This window comes from Ixodes scapularis, unplaced genomic scaffold (genome assembly GCF_016920785.2).
Source record: "Ixodes scapularis isolate PalLabHiFi unplaced genomic scaffold, ASM1692078v2 PGA_scaffold9__187_contigs__length_104089568, whole genome shotgun sequence".
In the NCBI taxonomy this organism is placed as follows: Eukaryota; Metazoa; Arthropoda; class Arachnida; order Ixodida; family Ixodidae; genus Ixodes; species Ixodes scapularis.
In genome coordinates this window covers 5,952,980-5,979,785 of record NW_024609884.1, presented here as the reverse complement: position 1 = coordinate 5,979,785, position 26,806 = coordinate 5,952,980, and the positions used below count along the sequence as shown (strand labels likewise).

General features: G+C 44.5%; 1 protein-coding gene across 2 annotated transcripts; it reads right to left on the bottom strand.

Moving 5' to 3' along the window:
• LOC8034341 lies at window positions 1-26,601 on the bottom strand. Of its 2 annotated transcripts, XM_029966325.3 has the most exons (8): window positions 26,065-26,601; window positions 22,254-22,376; window positions 21,160-21,355; window positions 20,217-20,406; window positions 15,882-16,157; window positions 14,350-14,476; window positions 4,969-5,181; window positions 1-1,899 (listed from the first exon to the last, which is right to left on the bottom strand). In XM_029966325.3, the coding sequence occupies exons 1-7, from the start codon at window positions 26,173-26,175 to the stop codon at window positions 4,981-4,983; spliced, it is 1,224 nt and encodes a 407-aa protein (XP_029822185.1). In that variant the 5' UTR covers window positions 26,176-26,601; the 3' UTR covers window positions 1-1,899; window positions 4,969-4,980. The 2 variants fall into 2 exon arrangements, with proteins under 2 accessions (XP_029822185.1, XP_029822186.1); XM_029966326.4 differs by lacking the exon at window positions 22,254-22,376 and having other exon boundaries at window positions 26,065-26,410.
• Window positions 26,602-26,806: the final 205 nt, after the last annotated feature.

Sequence of the window (26,806 nt, the reverse complement as noted above, 5' to 3'; positions counted from 1 at the left end):
TAAAATGAGCAGTTTTTCTTTATTAAAATGCCAAAAACAAAGGTATAAGGTTAACATACTGTATTTACAAAAGGCAGCTATGATACACCAGAGGACATGCCCCTGAAACATTAATGCATTATGTACAGCACTGTCAAAATGCTACTTTCAGGATGTGTACAATGCATTCAGCAGATGCAAAGTAGCAAGGTTCAAATATTGTCACAACAGTAACGTTGCACCATTGCATTCACTCATAATATATATACTATATATGTACATATATATACATTTTCTTCAATCAAATCAACTCTATTTCATGTTGAAAATTACCCGAGACATTCGTTTTCCCGTGTCCTTTTTCTTCTACCAAGTTTCCCATTCTTTACCACAGTCTTGGGTAATTTTAAACATGATCAACATCCACCAGCTCGCCTGCACCCATTTTCGTTCAACTCTATTTATTCTTCCCTCATTCAAAGCTCTAGAAAAATGCTTACTTGCTAAGAAATGCTTTCAACTGTAACCAACCATTATTCAAACACCTTAAATGTGGCAATGCAGTGTGCCATGCTGTACCTTCCCTTTGCACATGAATATTCAGCCTTGGCTGAAACAAATTATATTTTGGTTTCAGCTCTTCCCTTCATGCACAAACAAAACTGTTTCTCTGTCAGCAAACTGATTCATGTGACAAATGCAGACAAACTTCGACACTCCACACAGCATGACTAAAAGGAATTTGACAGCTACAACAGTAACGCTGGGATTTTTTTTTTTTTTGTGGGATGGGTTTGACAGAACAGGAACACATTTTTTTTATTTTTTATCTGTGGTGTTGTCTTAGCCAAAACCACATCGAATACAGCCAGCCATAAAATTTTCATCCCTGATTCCAGACACCCCAATTCAGGCTGTGCTTGCAACTTTCACCTCCAGTGCTCAAACCATAGGTGCAAGCAACAAAAAGGGTTCCTGGACTAAGCTATCTCGAGATTATTCAGTTGGGCCATGCACATGACAGTCCCCACGACATGCCTACAGTCGGGAATGTTGACACTTGTGGAGGCGTCCTTTAGTAGGGGCTGCATACAGATTTGTACAAATGGATATTTCAAAATCTTCACCCTCAATGGGCAGAACGGAGCACATAATCATACTCTCAGGATTTAAAAAGCTCTTCTGCACGAATGTTTCTTGCATAACAAGGAAGATTGCAAGACAAATCAATTTGTCCATCAGATGGTCTTTTTTTTTTCTTTTCGATATATCGGTTATTACGAGATTTCAGCCGAATGAAGTTGTTTGCAACTTATTGAACAAAGGTGCCTTACATTTACTACGACAAAAAAAATATTCCATTAACATGATGCAGTTTATTTATCATCTTAGTCCTACGTACAGGCACTGTACAACTCAACTAGGTGGTTTAACCGTATTACAATGATTCATTTCCAGCCAGACTTCTTTGTAAAGAGTCTGTACGTTTCTCCAAGCACTCTGCCAGCCTCAAAGCTTCACGTGTAGCTTGCCAACCAAGTGCAAGCACTTGTTGCTACAGACATCCACAGAGGAAAAACGTAAGAGCGACTCCAAACCACAATGCCCGTCGGTAAAAAAAAAACTCTTATTGAAAGGCCGTCGCCAACAGGCACGGCATGAACAAACCCCGCTCTCTGAAAGAAAAAAACAAACCCGGAGGAGTGAGCTGCACAGTCATGAATGGCGCTGGATGTCGTGACTAGGTCGATCAGGCAGCGTCCCCTGCTTCGAGCAGCTGAGCGGTGCCGGGTCCATCCAGGTGCAGCAGTCTTCTCCAAAGCCACTGGGTGGCTCGCCAGTGGTGCTGGGTGCCGAAGCAAACTCCTCGCAAATCCTCTCACCACTGTCTTCTCAATGATGGTACGGCTCCAGGTACACCTGCATCATGCAAGAAAAGCTTTGCTTACGATTGTGGCAGCCCAGCACAAAGTGCAGTACTGAAAAAAGTACCAACGGTGCTTTACGGCAGAACACAACCCATTCATCCGTTAAGCCTTGTCCGACGTCTCGCAGGTACTAAATGGGAAGCGCTGGGAAAGCTGCTCCATGGCCGACTCACTCGAAGCAACGAGCATGAAATGAGCAGGGAAGTTAGCCTATTTCTATGATGGCTGCAGGCTAGTCCGGAGATAAGCCACAAAGGACGGGGTCAGTGCATACAGCACAGAAATCGTGTTGGTCCCATGACAACAAGACAGACATGATCTCAGTGCAGTTCAGCGATTTCTCGAGTGGGTATGTGTGCTTTCTAGTGGTCCTATGTGGTTCAAGCCTACAGCAAAATGACACATCTTTCACGCAAATAACCGGGCTGCTTTAAAGGGACACTGACAGGGTATTTATGCTCGCTAAGGTTTTTATTTGTACATGACATGACCCGAAACACAATTTGCGGCTCAAAAGTCTTTTTTTTTTTTTTCCTCCCGAAAATTGTTGATTGAGAACTGACCGGTTTGAATTGTGCTCACTCTCTTCTCTATGGTCACGTGCTGTTCAGACACACATACGAAGTATAATCAAAGCTGCGGGTCATCGAAGGCATACACTCGATATTAGAAATGGAAAAAAATATGAAACCCATTTTTGTGGCTTCTAAATGCTTCAAATACGTTGATTGAAAACAAAAAGTTGCATGGAGTACCGGAAGTACATGTACTGCCGAGACCGGTTATAACTAGGGTTCGGAGTTTTCGGTTCAAACCGATAAAAGTATGCTGAATTCATTTTCCGAATTTCGGTTTTAACCGAAAAAGGTCAGTTTGCAGGTTCGGCGTTTTCGGTTTAAACCGATAAAAGTATGTCTAATCCATTTTCTAAAATTCGGTTTTAACCAAAAAAGGTCAGTGTTTCAGGGCCGCGTCGAGGCGGGTGGGGGAAGAGAGGGGGAGAGAGAAAGAGAGAGGGCTTTGCAAGGTTCGACATTGTGTGACATCTTCGTGATTGCCCCCTTCCAAGGTTCAACGTGCAACCAGAGAGGTCTTGGATTGGCCTTTGAGGGACATCTGTGTCCTTTCTGTGATCGGGCTTAGTGTGTCAAGTTCCCGGTCCTAAAAAAAAAAGAAAAAAAAAGAAAAGTTCGGATGTGGGCTAGTACAAGGTTTTTTGCTTTATGCGCTTCAAAGGACACCAAGGAAATCCGTTAATACCTTTCTTAACACCTCTCTCAAACTTCCCTGTGGTTAAAAACATATATACAATGGATATTTTTTTTTGCCTTTCCGCTGGTTTTTGTACGGTCATCTGTACGCCCGTCTGACAGGGGTATGATACCCCTGTTAGACGGGCGCGTTAAATGACATTTAAGCAAAATGACATTACAGCTCGGCCAATCCGCGTGTTTAATACGCCACGCTGCGCGTGCACCCGCCACGTGTAGAACCAGTATCACGAGCTGATTCGCCGAGCGGTGAATGACATTCAATCAAAATGACACTTACTTTCCCGTCTGACAGGGGTATCAGACGGTCACGTCGTCAGAATGGAAAGGAAAAAGAAGCGCACTGAAGATTACGCCCGCGAATTCCGCGATCTTCAGGTGTATCCTGACAGAAGTTGTAGCTAAAACCACGTATGTATATGTGCTGTTATTTTTTGAGTGATCACAAATATCACAGCTACAAGGATCATCTGATCTGGTGTCCAATGTTGTTTCTTTCATATTCACCAAAATAAACCGGTGAACTTTTTTGGGAAATATACACCGAAAAAAAAAAAAAAAAAAAAAAAAAAAGAATTTTAAAATAAACACCGAAAAAAGTACGCCGAATTTTGTAAAAATAAAAACCGAAAGCGCGGAACCCTAGTTATAACGAAGTCGGTTATAACGAAATAGCAGCTACAGTGAAGCGATTACGATTTCCCATTCCCTTTTGCACTTCGTTAACCGAAGTCGGTTATAACGAAAGAGCGGATGTAGCGAAGTGATTTCCGATTCCCGTTGACTTCGTTATAACCAGTCTCAACAGTACTGCGTAATTCTCAACATGGCGTCGTATCGCAGGAACAGGCGCTGGCGGGTGTCGCGGGCTGGACGGCTGGACAAAGCGGACTAAGTGATGGCGGTGGACAATGGGCATGGGACCTCCACTGCAGCAGAACTGTCGTTTGCGGTACCGGCGAATCTGTCTAGCTTCGAAAGAGAAATCGTTTACCCATCAAAACAATTAGAATTTATCCCGTACGACACGCCCGACCACCAAGCTGATTCGCATGAAGACGTCGCCGAGTCATCGCCCCTTCTCTTGACTGAAGACATTGCTTGTCTTACGAACATGAATTGGTAAGAGCCTGAAACACACGCAAATGTCAAGCACGAAGTGCGCATTGGGCGTTGAATAAGCATGCATACATTTTCTTTACTAGGTGCGAATGTGACCAATGCGTGGTGCTACCCGACTTCAAGCCTGGGGAGTGCCTTTGCTGCAGGGAAATTGGCAGCAAACTTTCTGATCTCCAGTCGACTAGCTGCATTACTGCGAACGAGGAGTTCCCCCTCGTGTGCTTGAACATTACAATGTTAAAACTGTCGTCTGCTTCGCACAACCGGAAAAACAAAAGAAAAAAAAAAAGTGGTCGGGTGTAGTTACGTGATTTCCGGCAACTCGCCTCCTCTACCATTCTCCCTCCTTCCCAGACCACATGCCTCGGCCATTGCCTCTGTGCTCATGTTTCGGTTTCAAACAGTTGAGTTTTTTGGCTCTATTAAAAATATATTTGACTCTGTAGCAAAATATTGTGACACCATATTAAATCGCCTGGCCAAAAACTAAAAAAAAAAAAAAAAAATTTCGAGGGTGTCAAGGTGACTTTTACATGACCATTTTGTGAACCTCACAGTGGGCAGAACAAGAAAGGTCAGCAAGCCGGGGCATTGTCTGTACTGAGACTCGAGTCAGGAATCGACCAGCAAAGCACAGAAAAACGACACCAGGTGGAGTCCCACCTTACCGGTCACGCAGCCTAGCCACTTTCGAGGGCCCTCCAGTGTCCCAGCAGCTCTCCTGGATCAAGTGAGCCGCCATTCATGGCATAGCGTATCGTCCAAAGCCGTGCCGTCCGCTCAAAGCCGGGCCGATCCTCTTGGTAAAGCCGGCCCACCTCGGGCTCCATGCACACGTGACAGTAGGGGTCAGTTAATAGTGACTGGATACTGATCAGCACCTGGGAACAGACACGCCAGGGCCGTCAAGCCCCAGAAGGTCGTAGCACAGGACAAGCATTGACACTGCAAACAAAATATATGCACCGACAGTGTTGTAGCTACCAGCCCAAACCCTCCACATGAGTAAGAAAGTAAGTACTGCCCAATAAAGTTAGATGACCACAAATAGAAAAGACCCAAATGCCGGTCGAAATGCCAACTCAGATAGCCGACTGGCTGGGTCATGCTCCTCTATAGTTGCTTCAATAATGTGTCGTTTTTAACCCTTATGGAGGGTTAAAATACGTGTTTGAAAGTTCCTGCCTAAACGCAAAGCCACACGCACAGTGGGAGGTGCTGCTATCTGTTATGTCCTTGGGGAACTACCGTATAGTTGTATTTGCACCGTGTTTCACCTTGCTGGGGCTTTTTATAGTTCCAATATTGGACACTCCATATTGGACACTCCAAGAATGCGATAGGCTCGAGATGGTCACCTCATGTGTTGGATGCTCTGGCGGTACAGACAAACGCCTTTATAACCAATGCCTTTGGTGCAAAAACAAAGTAAAATAAAGTCCCGGCCAATCTCCTATGAATTCAATGAGTTTCTCTGACTACTGCAACGAATTCCTGCTTAATCAAGTAATTGTGCGGCCACACAAGGCAAAAATTGACCGGTATTATGAATATTCTGGGTGAAAAGTAATCGATTTTACGTCAAGTGACGCGCATGGAGAACAGAAATACTGCAGCAGCAGCAACAGCTGACGCCACCGCCGCGCCACACACTCTCGGTTTTGGGTCCAAAATATTTGTTAGAGCGCAACCTTGCGTCTAGATGGTGCTACATGACTATGTTTCTGCATAGAAAGCCTGTACACAGCAACGTACCTAGTCACACAGCCCTATCTAGGCACAAGGTTGCACACTAACAAATTGTTTGGACCCAAAACCGAGAATTCGCGACGCAGCGGATGCGGCACCGCAAATTGAATCAATGGTGCTCATACCATTGACTGAGTATGCGCAAGCAACACACCGCTGACTCCACTCCAAGATGAGTTTTTTTTTAGATGCTCCGTTCGGGCAATGTGTGCACTCGTTTTCTTAATTTGGATGTACCTTAATATGTATCCCAATATCCCATCTAATATCAAGAGCAAATCAGATGAAAATAAGGAGTGGGCTAACTTTCGGTGTGCAGTCAAGAAATGTTTTAACCCTTTGCGGTCAGATACCCTGACCAACTTAATGGTCATTACGGTCAGGAACTATTTTGGACGCATGGGCCCCGGAAAAGTAAAATTATTTCGGCGAACAAAGACAACATCTCACACCGAACGTAAGGACAAGAAAGTCCAGGAGATTGTTTGTCTACAAACTCCGGAACGATATAATAAGAAACAGTGCAAAAGGGACAGGACACAAAGTAGAAGAAGGACACAGGACATACGCTGACTAACAACCAAAGGTTTACTAGAACTTCCACGCGCGCACAGTGGCCCGCGCAAGCACAAGCTCTTCCTTCTCTTTCAAAAAAGATAAATGCTAATAAAGAAAGAAACAGCGGCACTAGAAGGACGTAGCAAAACGCGTGACCAGAGTAAATATTAAAAAATATTAAAATTCTGACAGCGGCATGAGAAAACAATAAGATCATGCGCTGCGTACCACTCCAAGTTCACACCACGTACACACCGCGTTCAGGACACAAATTAGACCTTTACAGCTCGCGTGTACAGTATACTAAGGGTGGTCACATTTGAGAAATTGTAATTCCCTGTTGGTCAGATGCACTGACGCGACACTAATGCAGTGATCTGGTCCACAGGCAAGTAGTATACGCGCCGCTTCCATGATTTCTCGCTCCAACTTGCCCCTCATGCGTCCCACCACCTTTGTGTTGTCCAGCGCAGGAGAACGAACACCCACAATCCCTGTAGTGTATAGGTAGATGGGAATCGTGACCACTGCCGAGCGAAGCCGCGTGCTCACGCAGCCTATCGTTCAAACAGCGACCAGTCTGTCCCAAGTATAGACTCTACCACAGCTGAGAGGGATCTCGTAGACGACTTCCTTAACACAAGGCACAAGCTGCTTGGCATGCCTCGTGTCACAGGGGCCGTTCCTAGGTTCGGTCCCGCCTCACATTGCGCAGAGTTTCGATAGTTTGCAGGGGGCTGTGAAGACAACGTCAACGTTGAATTTTGCTCTAACACGTTTCAGATTGTGAGAGATCCTGTGAACGTAGGGTAGCACTTCAAACTTCTTTGGCCTTTTCCTAGTTTCCGTGTCAGGACTTTTCATCTTCGTAAGCAGGGATTCGGCCACCAGAAAAGGAGGGAAACCCGAGAGTTCAAGGCGATGTAGCTGAAGGTCAAAGCTTTCGCGTACGGCATGGGGACAGGACTTTCGTAAAGCCGAGCGGAGGCATAAGTTAGCGATACCCCTTTTGACTAATTTAGAGCGCGCCGAGTCGAATGGTAAAATTGCGTTTTCGGTTTGCAAACCAAAAAGGCAATATTACCTAGCAGACTCAGCCACCATTCCCCCTTTTCCGAGTCTATTGTCAATGTACAAAACCTCGTTTCTGATGTCGCTCATACTACATTTGGCGCTATATAAACACCTCAGACGTCCACGCAGGTACGTCAATATGCAAAAGCACCAATTCGGTTTCGCGGCATCGATATTTCGCGCTTGACTACTACAGTGAAGTTCCCTGTACAGTCAAATCTCGTTAATTCATACTCGAGAGGGACCGAAAATTTGTGTGAATAAAGCATAACTTGAATTACCGGGAGCTTCCTCCCATAGAGACAGATAGGATAGGACCAGACTTGTACAGTACGCATTCCAAGTAATCAAATTACTTGTAATCGATTACTTTTTGGAGTAATTTTGTAATCAGTTGATTCCTTTTATTAGGCAGTAATCACAAGAGTAATCTGATTACTTTTTAAAGTAATAAAATTACTTGTAACCGTTACAATTTTTCCACGCGACCCGACCCGACCCGACCCCCCCCCCCCCCCCCCCCCCCGGCACACGCCTTTTCTTTATGAAATGGCAAAAATAATTTTTTTTTTTTTCGAACGGAAAAAATAAAGATTTTTGCGGAGCTGTAGGAAACGAGGTCAATCTCTTTCTATGTACAGTTTCTGTGGAATGTCCGTTTTTCTTTTTTCCGAGCTGTGACTGGGAGTGGGAAGCCACAGTGCGTGACAAAGGCCATTCAGGGCGAAGTTTGAGGGAGCAGAATGTAGCTTTGTGAGTCCTTCGTTCAAACTAGCCCCCTCACGCACCCACACACAGAAATAAAAAAATAAAAAGATCCTGCTTAGGGTACCTACTCGCAGCCTGTAGGAGAACCAGAACCGAAGAATGCCTAAAGTGGATGCAAAATATAACAAAGGCAGTTGAAATATTTCCCCATTTCCCCTACGTGGTCATTGTGGCAAAGAATGTTTTGAGTTGAGAAGTGGTGGGGGCGATCTCTTCCGCTAATGAATACTACATATGATCCGTTTCACATCCTGGAGCTGCTGCTCCTTTGTATAACATGCAAGCTCATCCACATGTGAATAATAAAATGAGCGACGCAAACTTTGAGCGACAACACTTGCTCAAGCTTAACAAAATCTAGAACCCCCTCCGCTTATCCCCCCCCCCCCCCCCCCCCCCCCCACACACACACTGGCGAACGCCCAAATCATTAAATGTCTTGAAACGAATTCAATGCTTTTGTCCGCATTGTGAAGGTGCAATGACTACGAAGAGGGAGCCAGTTTTTCTTGGTTCCCGGACATTTCATCGAATGCCGTTTCGTCGAACGCCGTTTCATCGAAAAAATGGACGTTTCATCGAACGCCGTTTTATCGAATCGCTGACGGCCGTTTCATCGAATGTCTTTTATATAAGAAGTGTGAAAGATGCTCTTTTATGCACGGATAGAGTGCATTTTCGTGTCATTCACCCATTTCATCGTCAGGTTTTTTAATGTCCAAACTTGTAGCTGTTACAATTTATTTTGATGCAAGTGACCCATGAGGATATTTGTATCGATCTTTATGTTTGTTTCGCATATTGTGCTTATCTGTTCACCCCCTCTGTATTACCCGGTGGGCCTTGAGGGTGTTGTAACAAGTAAATAAAAAGTCGCACTGCCGGTAAGAGCGCACTCCAACTCATCGAGGCCAGAAGGCGACTTAGGTTTTGCGCAGGCACAACAACTTTAGCCCTGTGAGCTAAGGCCCTTACTGTGAGCCTCCTAGCCTCTCATGTCTTTCTATAAATACTTTTTTACTGCCCGAAGCTTGCATTAGCTAAAGCTGAAGTGCTATTTATGAAACTACAATGAAACATTCTTTTTTTTTTTTTTGTTTTTTTAGTTCTAAGACTTAATGAAGTCAAAAGTAAGTATGTCTCTTCAGATTTTATTTGAAAACTTTCGGGGGTTCATGTGTTCGTTCGACAGCCATTCACCGTTTCAAATGATGAGCAATTGCTCTCAAAAAGTCCCCCCCAGCCATGCTCCGTCGGTTCTCATAAAAAAGGCGGACCTTCTCATCCTATGGCCTTCTTCTGGCGAGGAGGCTCTTGGGAACTCAACATCGCTTCCAGCTTGCCTTCCGTCAGTTGATGTTCTGCGGCGATGCAAGTAAAAAACTTCCAGAACCTGGGATGGGCACCTCCGACCAGCTTCAGGAAGCGGGAATGCCACACTGGCGTTCGATAAGACGGCATTCGATAAAACGGCGTTCGATGAAACGGCTGTAGTGCAAATTGAAGCGCTGGCTCTTCCGATTCAGACTTCTAATGCTTCTCGGAAGTCAGACAATGAGAGCTCTCTATTGAATGGAGAAGCTCTGTAAAGCAACTACGGTTTTGGGGTCTGAGACCACCAAAATGTCGGAGAAGTGGACGTTCCAAAATGAAACCAAATGGAAGAAAGGCGACAACTTTACTCTCTCAATATATCTATTCAATGCTTCTCAATCTGGACAGCTAGCAAGCACTGTATTTGCTCCCATTCAATAAGTAAAAGAAAAAATGTGCATTGACTTACTTTTTGAACTATTCCTTTGGAAAAGAACCAAACCACCAACCAGTGTAACAAGTCTCAAAAAAAATGTGAAAGGATTGGTAAGCAACATTTCTGGGTGCATTACTGGCCAACGGCACACACAATAGCATAATATCTATGTCCCCTTTGTACCTAGTGGCAGGGATGGCTAAAGGAATTTGAAGCCTGGGGAACCCCTTAGGCAGAGCCGTATATTGGGAGAGTCTGGCCAGTAGATGTGGCGACGAAGGCACTGGAGAGGAGAAAAGTGAAGGAAAGGGGGGAGAGCGCCAATGGAGTGAGAGAAAAAGGAGGGAGCAAAGAGGGAAAGACCGCCATTTTGACGCAACACACTCTCGGCGCTGAACACTGTTGAGGCTATGCGTCGTCTGCAACAGGTCGAATTCTTTTTCGCCTGAATAAAAGTTTGTGGCCAAATGTCGAGAAAACTTCATTCATTAGCTCATTTTTAACCCACCGAGGAATAACACTGCTATTCATGTCGTATTACACCTGAGACTGCGGTGGAAGAAATCGGAAGAACTTTCAGTAGAAGGAACAGACACAGAGAACGTCTCAAACTCAGCTAACTGGTTTATTTCTCAAACAGTCTTTAGGTACCCACGGAACTTTTTCCCAACCACACTCTACAGATAAACTCCTTTGTTGCAGACACTTCGAACCGGATGGAACATGCGCAAAAGATACAAAACAACCCACACATGAGACGAGGACTTAACAATGGGACACTGCGGATCATTGCAGTGACCTTGAGAGAGATATGTCCCGAATTATCCTAACAGTCGCGTCAAAGCGCACACATATCTCTCTCAAGGTCACTGCGATGATCCGCAGTGTCCCATTGTTAAGTCCTCGTCTCATGTGTGGGTTGTTTTGTATCTTTTGCGCGTGTTCCATCCGGTTCGAAATGTCTGCAACAAAGGAGTTTATCTGTAGAGTGTGGTTGGGAAAAAGTTCCGTGGGTACTTAAAGGCTGTTTGAGAAATAAACCAGTTCGCTGAGTTTGAGACGTTCTCTGTGTCTGTTCCTTCTAGGGATGTTGCGAACCACCCCAGGTTCGATTTCGAAAGGTTTCGATATTTGCGAAGCGAACTGAGGTTCGATTTCGAAAAATTTCGATATTTTCGTGCCGACCGAGGTTCGATTTCGAAAAATTCGCAACTTTCGATCACAGTGGAGTTTCGAATTCGAAAAGTTTGAAGCTTTCACGGTTTCTAAAATTTCGGATTCGAATATTTCGAATATTTTTTTACTTCAGGTTCGATAAATTCGAAGATTTCGAAATTCTTTGGAAATAAAATTCGAAAACTTCGAACGCTTCGAATTTTTATGGACATGAAGTTCGAACAATTCGATTATTTCAAATTTCTTTCTGCATAAAGTTCGAAAAGTTCGAAGGTTTTGATTCTCTTTTAACGCTAAATTTGAAAAAAAAAAAAAAAAAACTTTGAAAATTTTGAATTTTTTTCTAGTCCAAGTTTTCAAAGTTCGAAGTCCGGTTTTCAAGTTTGTCCACAGTTTGTTTCAAATAACGTTTTCACGTCTCACTGGTTTTCACAAACTCAAGTTTAGAAAAGTTAGGGTGTGATATCTAGATTCTGCGAAGTTGGTCAGGCAATTAAATGAGACGACGAGTGTCCCGGATGTGCTGCAATATTTGCCAGTGCAGAGTGACGTGTGACCATAGATCAGTAATTGTGACCACCAGCCCGAAGGGGGGGGAGGGGTCTTTAACCTACATCACGCAGTAGTGGTCACACGAACACCCTGTTTTACGAGAGTCATCCAGTTCGAAACGGCCAGGGGCGAGCAGGAGGTTGAGGCTCAGAAAAACCTTGAAGCGACCTGGCAAACTACCTCGTCACCCCTTGCACGCTAGTAGTAATCCGATCGAATGCCGCCCGAGTGACGCTGGCATATAGTAAATTAAGTTTGTAATTGTCCTGGAGATTTATTTTCTGGACAGGGGAATCGCCTCGCAAAAAGCCGACACAACTCGAGGTTGAGGAGCGTTCTACCATACAAGTGGCGTCGGAATAGGAAAAACGGGGGGAAAGAGTGTAGCGGGGGGCTTTAGTTTCCTCCCCCCCCCCCCCCCCTTGCAGATATTTCGGACTGTTAAAGAAAACAATACGGGGAAAAAGGGCGTGGTCGAGCTCATTTTAATCTGAAATTATTTATGCATATGTATAGCTACTGTCGCTCTTCACTGCATAAAAGATTGCGTAGATGGTCATTGTTAGAAACTCGTTGTCAGAAGGCACTACTCGTCACATGCTTAGTGGTTCGGAAGTTCAAAGCTATGTCTTTTCAACCTAAATACCTGTGCCAATAGTGAAAAAAAAAAAAAATAATAATAAATGCGAGAATAAAAAGCTGGAGAAAAAAAAAAACTATCAAGAATTTCCCGGAAGTATTGTATTCTTGCATATTTAGAGAGAGGTTCAGAACTTCGAAAGAAGTTTCTTTTACCAAAATGCGTACAGGCTAAAAGAAACACGTCCCAGGAACGTGAAGCGAAAAAAAAAATGTTTTCTTTTAATGACGTGCTGAACTTGAACACTATTAGAAATCTTCTCCCATGAGTTAATTTATTCCTTAACGTGAAAAAAAAAACAATAAATACATTATTTTGTATTCTGCAGATGGCAATGATATGTACTGTCTGTGGTGTTAATTTAAATGCGATACCTCAAACAACTTAGACGAAAATAAATATCATGTTTAGGGCATAATTGCATGTAGATACATGTTTGGACATTTCTTCGAAACTCATGTTGAATAACAAAAATCACATCTTAAGACGGCAATTACCTAGGCTATACATAGATCATTCTTAAAGAAGTATAACACCTCTACCATAAATAGCTTCGGCTACAGCGCGCTTCAAATCTGGCACAAACGATAATCGTCAAAAACCGGTCGTCCTTCCTCGCCCCTTCGGGAATTTATTTCTTTAAAACTAAGCATGCCAGAACATTGAAACAAACGGTATTGTCTTTCGTAAGGAACGCAGCACCGCGTGTAAAAGTTCGAGAAAAATAAAATTACGAATGTACCTTACTACTTGAATTCAAATGAAACCTTCCGCCTGTCTTTCGAAGTTCGACGAACGTCGAACTTTTACCCTAAAACTTCGAAGTTCGTCGAAATTCTGACTTTTCAGGATTCGAAAGTTCGAAACGTTTCGAATTTTCTTGATAAATAAGTTCGGAAGTTCGAAATTCATCGATTTTTTGGTCAGTCAAGTTCGGAAGTTCGACAAGCATCGAACTTTGCAGCGCAATAAGTTCGAAAGTTCGAAAAAGATCGAATTTCTTAGAGTAATAAGTTCGACGGTTCGAAAAGCGTCGAACTTCTTAGCTCAACAAGTTCGAAAATTCGACTTCCGTCGAATTTTACGATGTAGAAAATTCGAAAAATCGAAATCTTTCGAACCGCTTGATTCGATCATCGAAACTTCGATTCGAAAAAAGTTCGCGACATCCCTAGTTCCTTCTACTGAAAGTTCTTCCTATTTCTTCCACCGCAGTCTCAGGTGTAATACGACATGATTAGCTACCACCAGCTCGCCTGCACTCTCACCGTCTTTTCACTAACACTGCTATATCATTTTCTTGCCAGAGTCAGTAAAATAAAAGGAAAGAAGCGAAATTTAGACGAATGAATGAAAATGGCGGCCCTCCCAGCTCAGCTGGGAGCAGCCGGGAGTTCACGCGCATGCGCTCAAGCCACTCACTCTGCGTCGCAGGACGATTGGCTCACTCGGGAGGGAGCGTTACGGCGGCGAGATCAGAAACTGGCCAAACTCTCCCAATATACGGCTCTGCAATGAGGATACCCTAGGGAAACTCCCTAGATTGCTTAGAAACCCAGTTTGAGAACCAATGATCCATTTTATTCTTGTGACCAATGATCATATGGTGCCCTCAAGACGCTAAGCTTCAAAGCAAAATGTTGGTTGCCACTTTGATGCCTCCAAGAGATTTCTTTTGAAGTTCTCCCAAACCGACTAAATTTGTGCTTCGTTCATTATTACATAAATGGAGCATGTCTTCTTGCATGGCACGTAAACCCTGTATGGAACACCGGAGCCCACCTTGGAGATTGTGAGCGCCAGGCTCCAGTTGTGCTGTATCGAGTCGATTCCAATGTCCCCGTGGCGACTAACGTTGGGGTGGAAGATCTTGGTGATAAACTTCACTATGGGGGGTTTCATGGGGTACCTGCAGAAAAAGTATGACATTTCACATTAAAAACAAATTGCCCATTAGTTTGGTCACTATTTCGTGAAAGTCGTCCACTTAGTAACTCAAGGAGAGCACCCAAGACCACACCATTAGGCAGGTGGGCCTCTTTTTCTACTACCGCTAAGCAACTTGGAGGGAAAAAGAAAATTCATTTATCCACTTGCATAAAACATGCAAAGAAAAGGACTCCGTCTTCCGCAACATAGTCATCCTGAATCCGGACACCATAGCACAGGGTGCATGTGTGCCCCCAATCATGCTCTCGGCTCTCAGATTGCCGATTCACCTTCTCCGAACAATCCGCATCCCGAAGGCTTCATCGTGAGACACTTAGACAAAGACTTTGAGAGCCACATTTTAGCACCACACTTCTAGCGACTGCGCCGACGGACCAATGTTGCGACAAACAAGGGGCGGCTACTTCGGAACTGCCATTCGAGGTACCGGCCAATCTATCTTCAAGCGCAGAACATTGAGCGGAAGGGGCGTAAGTGTGAAACAATTGCACGACAAATGGTACACGCAACTTTGCCATTGTCGTCGTCCGTGCCACGCGCCGGAGAAGCGGAAAAAGAAAAATTACAAAGACACCTAAGCACTTTTTACGAGTTGTGAATGCGAAAGCACGAATGTCGTTTTTCCGCTCCCTCAGTTCGTCCGTGGCGCACTGGCGTGGACAGCCACTTTTCGCTACTGCCAAGGTTGCGTCCGACGGCCGAGCGCGCGCTCTCGTGAAGTGGCCACATCGCGCTGAGCTCGGCCGTGCAGCCTCTCCAGAGTTTGCCTGTGCAGTCTCTGCTGGCTTTGTGGCCAGAGGTCCCTCTAACCGGCAGCTGCGCCACCACGCCGCCATGGTGAGGGCTTCTCTGGTGGCGGTCCTTGGAACTAAGCCGCGCGAGAGCCAATGGGAGCCTGGTTCCTTAAAACCATGACGTGCGCCACCCAATGAAAGCCTATCGATCAGAGTGCTGCTACGGACGACAGGCTTGGTTCCATTGGGACAGGGGAGTTTATGTGCCGTTTGGCACGGCTTCAAGAGCTGATAACCTTGGTTCGTTCCATGGGACCAGTTAATGCTTTCGCATTAAAAAAAACAGTCGGGCGTAGCTACGCGATTTCCGGCCATGAGCTTCCGTGCTCGTATTTCAATTTCGAGCAGTTGAGTTTTTTGGCTTTATTAAAACATAAGTGGCCCTGCAGCAAAATATAGATTGGGTAGTCTCCCAACACCATAATAAATCACCTAACAAAAAAAAAATTTTAGGCAGTGTTAGTGGGTGGGATAAGTGCCATTTTGCTATCTTCTGCGCTCATATATTCTCCAAACACACAAGCAAGCCTCCCCTTACGAAAGAGAAGGGAACGTCGCCACCCGACTCACTTGCTGGGTATCTGGACAAACAGCAGGAACTGGCCACCCTCGTAGGGGCTGTCCTGGGGCCCCGTGATGGCCGCCTGCCAGTGGCAGCACAGGGGGTCCAGGGGAACAGCCCCGATGCCATCTGGCGGGTCTGTCCGCAGAAGCTTCAACTCGTGTTGGAGGCGCACTGCCCGCCATGATCCGTCCCCGCCTGCCTCCTCGGGTGCAGCCGAGACGCCCCTGGGCCGCTGCTCCCACATTTCGTGGAGGCACCGCTTGCACGGGGCACTGTCCACCCTGCACAAGTGCGCCGACACGTGCGCACCGTTTTGGGTGTCGCCAGCGTCTCTCTCCGTGCTCCCAAACCAGAGCTGTCGGAAGTGCTCAGGAGGGAGATTTACCTCCCCCTACATTGTTCACCACAAACGTCTGAAATGTCCGAAGAGGGGAGATTATCCCGCCCCCGATGCCACTGTCCCAAACCTGATGGCATGCGGCTGAGGAGTGGAACCCTGATTTCGTTCCCATATTTTCCAGACTCATTCCTGTCTTGACTAGACTTTAGCAAAGTCACCCGACTGGCTTTTATAAAGCAGTAAATAAAACAATTGTTTACAACAACAACAATGGCATTTGCCACTACACTTTATATCATTCATACTTTAGAGCAATCACTGTTCTTTCAAAGGTTCTCAGCTAATGAAATGAGGCAGAGTGGTGCATCTAAAAAGGTCAAGATACACATGCACGAAAGTGAAAGTATGCAGAGAAGTTATTCGAAGAGTCAACTGTAGGGGAAACTGACAAATTTGTAGACACCTTCTGTTTTCCCTCCTGGCAGAGAGCCCGCCAAACAAGAGAAGCAGGCACAAAATCAGTTTGCAATCCTATAAGAAAAAATTACAGGAGGACACTTAAGACTGCTTATGTGTAGGAATGCCAAAAACAAACAAGGACGCCAGTGTCCTCCATTATGACGACTAGGAATGTTGTAAACTTCTGCTGAACGTTGAGGCTGACTGGTTCAACCAAACTTGAAGCTTGACAGTATTCAAGGAAGTTCTACTTCTTGAACAGCGTTGCCTGATATTTATACAAAAATTATCTAATTTTAGTTTTAACAAGTTACATAATTTAGAGCATTTACAAAATAATTACTCGTGCTCAACAATATAACATTACACACATAAAATTATATTGATTTATTTTGCTCTTAATGCACACACAATGCTGTTCCAATTTTGTCTGCTCTAGATGACACTAGAGTGACTGCATAAAGCCTTCTCATGGCAAACGCCACCAGGCGGTGCTTGTCTTTGAAATCCCGGTGAACTTTCAGTTCATAAAAATAATGAACAAAGCCAACTTTAACACAGCTGCCTGGAACGTCGATGAAACATTCAACCCCCAATTCTCCAGGTGAACACCAAAAGAACCAAGAAGAGCGATAATATTCTCGGAAACCAACTTGTCTCCTCCAAGACGTTATAACGTAAAATCGAAGGCCCACGCAAAATCTCCAACATTGTTGTCCGTGTAGCATATATGCTTTCTAGCACTGGTCACACAAGCAAACTCGACAGGCTAGCAAAGATGGAGTGACCAGAAGTCGCTTGGGACGCAAGCAGCAGTTCATTTTGTAAACAGTAAAAGAGTCTATTCGCGACTCCAATTCACTATAGGTGGCGCCACTCGTTTTCCAAAATGGCGGGTTTAGTGAGGGTCGGAGATGCATGCCACTGCTGAGCCTGTCTACTTTGCTGGCTTCACTGAGCGACACAAATTATTTCTGCTTATACAAGGAAGCTAGGGTGTTATGAACGCAGGCCACCTCTTTATCCTGAAAACAACAACGGTATTTAGCATAATATTTACGCCAGGAAGCGCGTTTTAATTCTGGAGCGAAACCAAAACTCACCTCTAATTTGGATTTAATTTCTTGGTATAGGTCTTAATTTCAGATTCTTTCATAACTCAAGATGTGTCTCACACCTTAATTATTTAGTTAAAGAAGTTGTTCGCAGAAACTTTTGTACCTTTAGAGAAAGGGTCTTTCATACACCTTAGAGGTAACATAGAATATTATTATTTGTCGAAAACATCAGTGCTGATATTTGTGTGTTCTCGCTGCCTTTTCTCGCTCAGATAATTGTCATGTGAAATAATGAACTGCGGGCCTTTTAATGTGGTTTTGGGTATTTAGATGATTAATTGCTTTAGCATTTTACCCAGCACAAGAATAACAGAATAAATCCAATTTTTAAAATATGTTCACAAAACGTACGAGTTAAGAAACGCTGTTCTCACTAGAAAAATTCAAAGACGGAATCAGAGTCAGGCAGCTGAAGTGTGCGTGTTTTTTTAAAGCAACGCATGACGCATAGGAGTTTATATTGCATCAAGTGTTTGCCTGTCTGTCTGTCTTGATAACGATGTCAGAGGTTTTCATGTGCTAAAAAGAAAACAAAATGATACCTTTCTGGAAATACTTTTATGGTTAAATGGCATAGTTTTGTGATTGTGGCCTTAATTGGAGGCATACATTGCCGCAATTTGTATTAATAATAATATAAATATTAAAATTAAGATATTTTAAAATGCAATTCTTCACGTTCTAAAATAATAAGTTGCTTATGATCTAATTTCAAACGCACGAACAAGTATGACAATCTAAGGTGTGCTATCATCACTGGTGCCAATTGCAGCATTTTCAATTACCAAGTTATAAAATAATTAAAGTCTAAAATCAACGAAAACGTCCTAGCTAATGAGAAAATTCATGTAAAATTAGATTAATTGAGGATGCTGTCAAAGTAGCGACTTATGACAATCGGCAAAACTTCCAAAGTCGCCGCCAATATCCTTCCAGACCAAATACCCCCCCCACCGAAAAACAAAAACGAATTTTGTTTTTAATTACCCTTTTTTTTTACATATATTTACTTTCGTATTTACGCGCCGTCGTTTTGCCAATCTCAGCCTTTCCAGACCGAAGGAACGCCTACCTGCTTGCATGTCTGCTCACTGCAGCACGTTTTGTTGGCATCGGAAGCCGGTGAAACAGTAGCGAGTTTTAGTATTGCATATACGAGCGAACGCAAGCGCTGTGTGTTTGCGTTAGCTTTGCGTGTTCCACGCTGCGCATGCGCGGAGCCCAAAATTGCAATCTCAAATCGAAGCATGGCAAAGACACGCACGCACCAACGTGGAGCACGCCACCATAACGCAAATGCACAGCGCATGCATTTGCTTTTATACACAATACTAAAACTCTCCAATAAGGTACAATCCCATACCGGCTGCAGCACTACATTGGGACAGTGAAGAGTGTTGTTTGCATTAGGAAATGACATTGAGCGAGCCATGATCACGAGCAGTTCCGCCATGCCCATTGAGCAGGAAAATCAGGAAACCCTCACTAGAGCGCTTCCCGTTTCTGCTGTGGGAGGGTGAGCAACGAGCTGGAGATGCGAATAGGCTCTGCTTGCAGAGCCAGAGTACCGTATTCCTTTTCTTTTTGCCGCCAACCCTGTATTGGCAGACAGGCAGTCACGTGCGTCGAGCTGGATCCAAACTTCACGAGGGGAAGCGACCTTGCAGGCGCCGAGTTTCAGGCAGAGCACGCTTCTCGCTTTGCGTTTGCGAAATATACGTCCTGCACTAAAATTGAACCAACTGAAAGCTTTCTTGACCATTGAACATTATGTGTAGCCACTGAGTACAGTATCATCGCATTGTTTTATAAGGCGAGCAATGTTTTCAAACTTGTCTCTTAAAACTGGGAAGCAGACAACACAAAGGACGATCTAGTTGCTCGCGTGTGTGGCGTTTGTGGAGTGATACACAACCGGCACATCAGGGCCCCTTGGAGCAGATAACGATGCGCAGCTACGGTTCACAAAAGGACGACGTTTTTGTCGGCCACTACGTTCTACCTAGGGCACAGAGAGAAACAGAAAACAAAAGACGGGACGACGGCGCACACGCGATGTGTCGCCACACTATGTTTTCTCTGCTCCGCACGTTGCAGCATGCCGCCCTTACAGCCACACCATCGGCATCTCTGGGCACTCCTGCAGAAGCGACAATCGCTTTCCCCAGTGCAGCTGCTCCGCAAGCGGAACATATACAGTTAATCTAAATGAAACCAGCCAGCGCCGCTGAACTGTAACCGAGCCAGAAGTCCTGCTAGCCCATTTTCAACTTCGAGCATGCACATACTAATGCTCTAACTTTACGTTAGAAGTCAAGAAACGTCGAACCTGCTTAAACTCGAACCTCGACAGGCTCACAACATCCGTACTGACAATGATAGTGCTAGTTTACACTGATTATAAGGGGTGAGTGAGGACTTGCATGCGACTGTAGAGGGTCTTCCAGCACTGCACCCTGTGATGTGCCTTGAAAAGGGGCCAGCGGCGCTTGATAAACAAAGCCCAGTCTTCTTCGTTCAGCTCAGATTCCAGAATTTGATTCCAGCGTCGGCACACTTGACTGCTGTGCCACAGTGACAGGTCGTCCAACCGGCAGAAGATGAGAGACAGGACTGTGTACACAAAACACATGAAGTGACATCAATACAACAGAGACCAGCTGGGTATTATCGTTTGAACGTTACAACTCTGGCCCTCTGCCACTCAGCACATCTCACATCGTAAAGCAATCATCCCAGACCAAATCCTCCACTCTGCAAAACTAGTCAGTCCCCTCTCATAAAAGAAATATAAAATAAAGATTGCAACACTCCAGTTTCTTAGCCCCCCAGTTCCTATACTCATTTACAACTCAAGAATCTCAGTAAAAGAATGTGTGGCTCCCCATGGAGTGTTACTAACTTCCCTTTTTATCTGATGAATTCAGAAAACTGTATGTGCATTTAAGCTTCTTTTTTTTTTTTTTACCTTCTATTTAAACAAGTTTTAAATGCTAAAAGCATAGTTTTTTTCTCTGACAACCAAATGTTGTAAGAACTGCTTCGTGCAGTGAATAAACTAAGCGCAAACATTGCCGTTTTCTTGGGTGTAAACTCGGAAAGCACCCGACTAATTTTAAACAAAAGCTGCAGGGAATGTGTGGAGGTGATCACACTGAAAAAGTCACTCAACAACCTTAATGTGAATTTCTTTCGAGCTCCTCTTGAGAACAAAATCAGCATGCACCTTAATTATCTAACTAGATTTTATGACAAGATGGTGGCCACAGGTAACCCTTTATAATAAATGTGCATGCTTCAGCTCACGAGATATGACCTCCTAATGTCCATCGAGGTAGGATCGTTTTGCAGGGCTGTCCAACCAACCTTCAAGGGGAAGACGTGCCAGAACCCCGTCAGGCGTGGGCTCCTGGTCCCTGGCATTGCTCAGGGCCGAGATGCACTCCGCCAGCCGGTCTGCCTTGGGTCCCGGAAGCAGCGTCCGCGGCTTCTCGACATTCTTCTGCACCATCTCGTAGAAGTCGTTTGGCTCGTCATTCCCTGAGTCTTCAGAGTCGCTCTTCTGCACCACAATGAATGGCCAGAAGCCCCTTCAACCCCTTGCACTTGTTTGTCTGTAGGATCATGGCAGTGTTACATTGAGCTTGCAAAGAGACTGGATCCACTAAAACAATGCAGTCTGATCTTCCTTTTTCCCAATATATAGAGCTCTATTCCAGGTACCAGTTTAATATAGCATAAACACCCTCAAAAGCAAGCAATTCAATTTTTTTTTTAATACCACAGGTTGGCCTGTTGATCTTGAAGACCAATCTAGCGTGACCCTATTCAGAGAGCAAGCCGAGAACCAAATATAATGCCTGCCAGGAGTCCGATTTCGATCGCAGCAAGAGTGAGTTCAAAATCTTGGACCGATAGAGTCAAGATATTGGTAGCAAACAACTTGTCTGTCAATGCGAGCGAAGAATGGGGGTTTGCCTGCCCCAAGGTGTCATTCGCAGGACATAGAACAGGGAAACACCTAGCATCAGTTAGTACCAGAACCGAAAAAAAGAGTGGACAGTCTTCTATAAACCGAGTTCCAGGGGCAATGCGACTGAAAGCAAGCTTAAATTGTAAATGTCCACTGTTTTACGAAGGAAGCTATCAACAACCCATGCTTCCTTCGCAAATCTCGAGTTGTTTTCTTGCCATACAGATGCCGAAACTCGCCGGTGGATAAATAAAGGCCCAGGACATGCCCATGAGCGGCCGCGAGACCTTTCTCGCCACTTGCATCCGGGTGAAAAGTCCTGGCGCAAGTACTACCGCACTGTGGGCTCGTGAACAGATCTAACATTTCTCCTTGGTTGATAACGCACGTACTGAACAAAGTTGTGACAGCACATCCAGTGAGCAGCCGAGAAAGTTCTCTCTCTCACCAGAGACAGAGATGGGACCTGAGGAGAGGTTCAACTCACCCAGCTCTGGTCCCCCTCCTGCTCACAAAGGATGTCTGGATAGAGGAACGCATGGCACGTGCAGCAGAGTGGATGGCCGAACGAAGGACCGTAGAACCCGTTGCACGCATGACATACAGTTTGCTGCAACAAGGACGGGGAAAGACAAGCAGGAAATCCAAACTTAAGTCGTCAGTTTTGGTTACTGCCAAAGCACATTCAGCTTTAAAAAAAAGCTAAAGAGGTTCTTGGAAACAAAAAGAGTTAGAGGTGAATTTAAGCATATTTTTGTCCTGTGAATTTGAATATCACAAGCATTTGAGCAAATGTATCAACAGATGAGAGAAAAACCAAGAAACCAACCGCCGGGTGCGATGTCATATCCAGAGGTTTCAACTGCCTTGAACGTGCCACTTGTGAGGCAACGTGTGCAGTGTTTTTGCCTACTCAGGTAAGGCCTGCAGAAGGCGCGGAAATGTTGACATCTCTGTATATTACGTTGCGATTTTCTCCTTCTCCTATCGAACGCACTGAAAAGGAAAAGCTTCAACTCTATTTTGAGAGTACTGTTCTGGCTACTTGGCACATCAATCAGAAATATAATTTTGATGTCCCTGATCCTGGAGGCCAAATGAAGACGACTGAAAGTTTTCTTTTCTTTTTTTTCTCAAATAGAGAATCGCTTTAGTTTCCCTTTCTTCACTTCAGACTTCTCTAAGCAGAACTAAAGCTGTCACACATTTCCCAAATAAGTGCAGCTAAATTGCCACTTTTATTGACCTGTGTAACTCTATGGCAGAGGCAGGCTAAATAAGGATCTCCAAGGAGTGCACCAGTATCCTTGGTGGCTTTAAAAGTTGGATACGAAAATATCTTTGTCCATGCATTGCAATGAGCCTCCTAAGACACATACCTTATTTTACAAATCTGCTGAACTAAAAGAAAAGTGTAAGGCCGGAGTTGCTCTATTTGAAGTGCAATCTGCATTAAAAGTAAGCTGGCTGTTGTGAGGCATGTTTACCTGCATTGTGCTGAATTAAATTATACACTTCAAAATAGCTCATAACTGGGGCTGGGCATCGACAAAAAGTTATAACCCAATTAATTGCCATCCTTTAATCAGTTAATTAATCGATTTCGTTCACTCCCATGCATAATAGTAAAAAGAAGTCAAAATTACATTGTTTGCCTTTGCTGAATACGCGATAAACAGCGCAATGTACGATTTCAAATTTTAAATTAACCTTGAAGTGTAGTTGAGAACAGTAAAAAAACACCCACACTTGCAAGTTATTACTTCAGCTGCTGAGGCAAAGAGGCTTGTTGATATTCTGCAGCAATAGCGGCCTCTTTATTGTTCACAATATTCTCTGCTGTGCTAAACGGACAATCGCGCAGCGTTGAAGCGGCTGGGACACGTACAACTTTGTTCACTTGTTTGGAGTTACAAATCTCACCCCAGCAGTTTACTTTAGATCAAAATTTCACCTAAAGTTTGCCTTCATACATGTATACGTCTGCGAGGTGAAAGCATTAAATTTTTATATTAATTTTGTTGTCAATATTTAACTGATTAAGCATTAACAAAAATTAATTGCAATTAAAGCACTAATTGATTAGTTGGTAGGTTAATCAATGAAGTGCCCAGCCCTACTCATAACAGATAAATCTGGCTCCAAACAGTTTGCATAAAACCATTAAAGGGCCCATGAAACGAATTTTGGGCTGGAATAAATCAATTTATATTGGGACTTTACTAATAGCACATGTTAAGTGGGCCAAAAGAAAAAAAGTAGAAAGTCAAAAGCCTGACTTTTGGTACGAAAATTTGAAAACACACTGGACTATTCGTACCACCTTCCCTTCGTAAGCTCCCTGCCTTTTCACTGTAATACATCCGCGGTCAAAGCAGCGCGTCACCGGGCCCAAATGTAAGTCACACGACACCGGACCTCACTTATTCCCTTCACCCCTAAGCTGACATTGTGGTGGAAGCTACGCGCTTGCCGGACCATTCAGCCGCCTCTCTTTCATCACCCGACCTCATTCTCTGCACGTGGGTATGCGCAAGAGAGCGTGATCACCTGGCAAAAGTGTGGCTGGCCAAACGAGCCCGTAGCTTCCACAGCACTGTCAGCTTCGGTGTGAACGGAGTGGGGAAAGAAACTTGTCTGAATTTTGAGCGACAGGTTAATCTAGGGGGACAATGGCTGTGTCCAGGTACACAAACGAGGGTTTGAGCAAGAGGGAACTCCCCCCTTTCCATCTGCTTGAACTGTTTGGTAGAATGTGCGATTTATGAGTCGAGGAGGAAAGCTAAACAGGAAAAAGTTGGAAAAGCGTTTCACGACTCTTTTAATGCAACAATTCCTCCAAAAAGTTTAAATTTTCCTTAAGATACCAAAATTGTTTTTATGGAAGTTAAACATTTACAAAATGTTACACCACTATGTTTGTGAGGCTAATACCATCATTTAGCACAAAAAAATTTCAAGATAAATTTGAGTCAATACATTACTGACATGACAACAAATACTATTGTTGCACTATCATGCAATGCAATCCTCTAAGGACCAGATGGTTGGTGGTATGCAAAGGAATACTGCAGAAATGTATTGTCAGTGCTGCTTAGCAGCACAGCAAAGTTAGAGTGGAGGAAACTAACTTCAGAGGTAACTGGAAGTGAGTTCACCATTGTGTTAGCACCTATAACAAGCAACAAGTGTAACGAAATTGGAGTTGACATCAGCACATAAGAGTGGCTCACAAAATGCTTGGCACCATTATGCAGGCTAACCTGACACACCTCTGTAAGTACAAGCACAGCCAGGGGGTGGGGTTTGTGTGGCAAGTCATGGTCATTCCAGCTTCTACCCTACACCCCCCCCCCCCCCCCCCCCCCCCCCCCCCCGAAAAAAAATCCTGGCTATGCCACTGTTCGCAAGTTTGTATTTTTTCACACTGACGAATCGAAGAGACAACCATCACACCAACATTCAATATTCAAACAGTGGCACAGTGCAATGACTGCACAGGCTGAATTCGTTTTCCCGTTTCATTTTGACTGGCACAAACAGTTTGCAAGTATAAGTAAGTAGGTGGAGGCGGTCGCAAGGGTGCGCACATTCAGAGGTGACACTGAAAACGTCTATGACAGCCAGGACAGACCTATAAGAATACACGGTCACCAGCATTTCCCTTTTTGCCCCATACCGTGAGAAAACTTTGATAAACGGTGAATACTTGGGAACTTCATTGCAGCTCTCTAGCGACGAACCATTGCAAGTCGACCTTATTCCGAATTGAAGCTGAGTGGCAAAGCAATGCAAATCAGCCAGCAATTTGCCGCGGTATTAGAAGAGTTGATAGGCATGAACGTGTCCAGTCGCTGCATCAGGCTAGATACTTTCACACCGATGCCAATTTCAGAGAAAAATAAACACTAAAAGTCGCGCAACTACTCGACTGAAATGTAGCGACGCGCATATTTAGCACAGCACTAGATGAATGATTGCATGCCTAACAAACCACAAATGTTACAAGTGATCCACTACTTCAGAAACAATAATCATAGTAAGTACGGGCAACGACACGCATTTTTCTCCACGTCGCGTCGGTGCTAATGGCTGATCGGTCTACATTAAAGCAACACGCTATGTCGAGCCCCCATTAGTCGTTTCCAAAATATTTTCGGAGGAGGCCAGCTGACTCCGATTGCGGTAAAATGACCGAAGACACTCTCCAACTGAAAGGAGCAGTGGGGACGGGCAGGGTACAGCGCGACGCCGGACAAGAGATCGGTGCAACGGCGCACCGCGAGACTTCGGCCTACCTTGAACTGAAAGATCTTGTGTCCGTTTCGACTAATTTCCTCGAGACGACCATCTCCCAGGCGTCTGACTGAAACCGAACTGCGCTGGACATTGCAGTTCACGGTAGCCATTTCATGCGTGCTGCGCCCTGGCCCGTGGAAACAACCTTAGCCCGCCGACGACAAATCAAGAATGCATCGTAACTGGAGACACCTATCAAGAGCCTAGAGTACTCGGCGTGTTTATGCGTTCCGTGAGTTGACCGCGCCAAGCTCTAGGCAGAAATTTCCACGCAACATTAGGATGTCGTCTTCGAAAGCCGACGCCATTGTTAGCAGCGCGAGCAGCGTCTAGAGCTCGACCTATCAAGTGGCGTAAGCCGTGTAGCCACAAGGCGGATACTTGCATTAATCCACGACGAACAATGAGAAAATCAAATATCGGCACTTTGTATTACTAAGTTTGGGACAAACAAAACACTTTCTATGCGTTAAATTATGAATCAGCAGAATCACTTAAAGCTTGATCGTAATTCTTTTACTTGCTCGCTACGAACTGTTTTTTTTTGTTTTTTTTTACTTTTTTTAAATTCTGAATAATGGTTTTTATCTGTCAAAATCAGTTATTATAATGTACCAACTCTATGATCAAAATAGCGGTACGGTGGTACCTACCTCGTTGGGGCGTACTTGGACCGTTGTACGAGTACAAGCATAGCATAAATGAAGGTGGCTGGCTAGCAGACGCTAACGTTGGAAGACG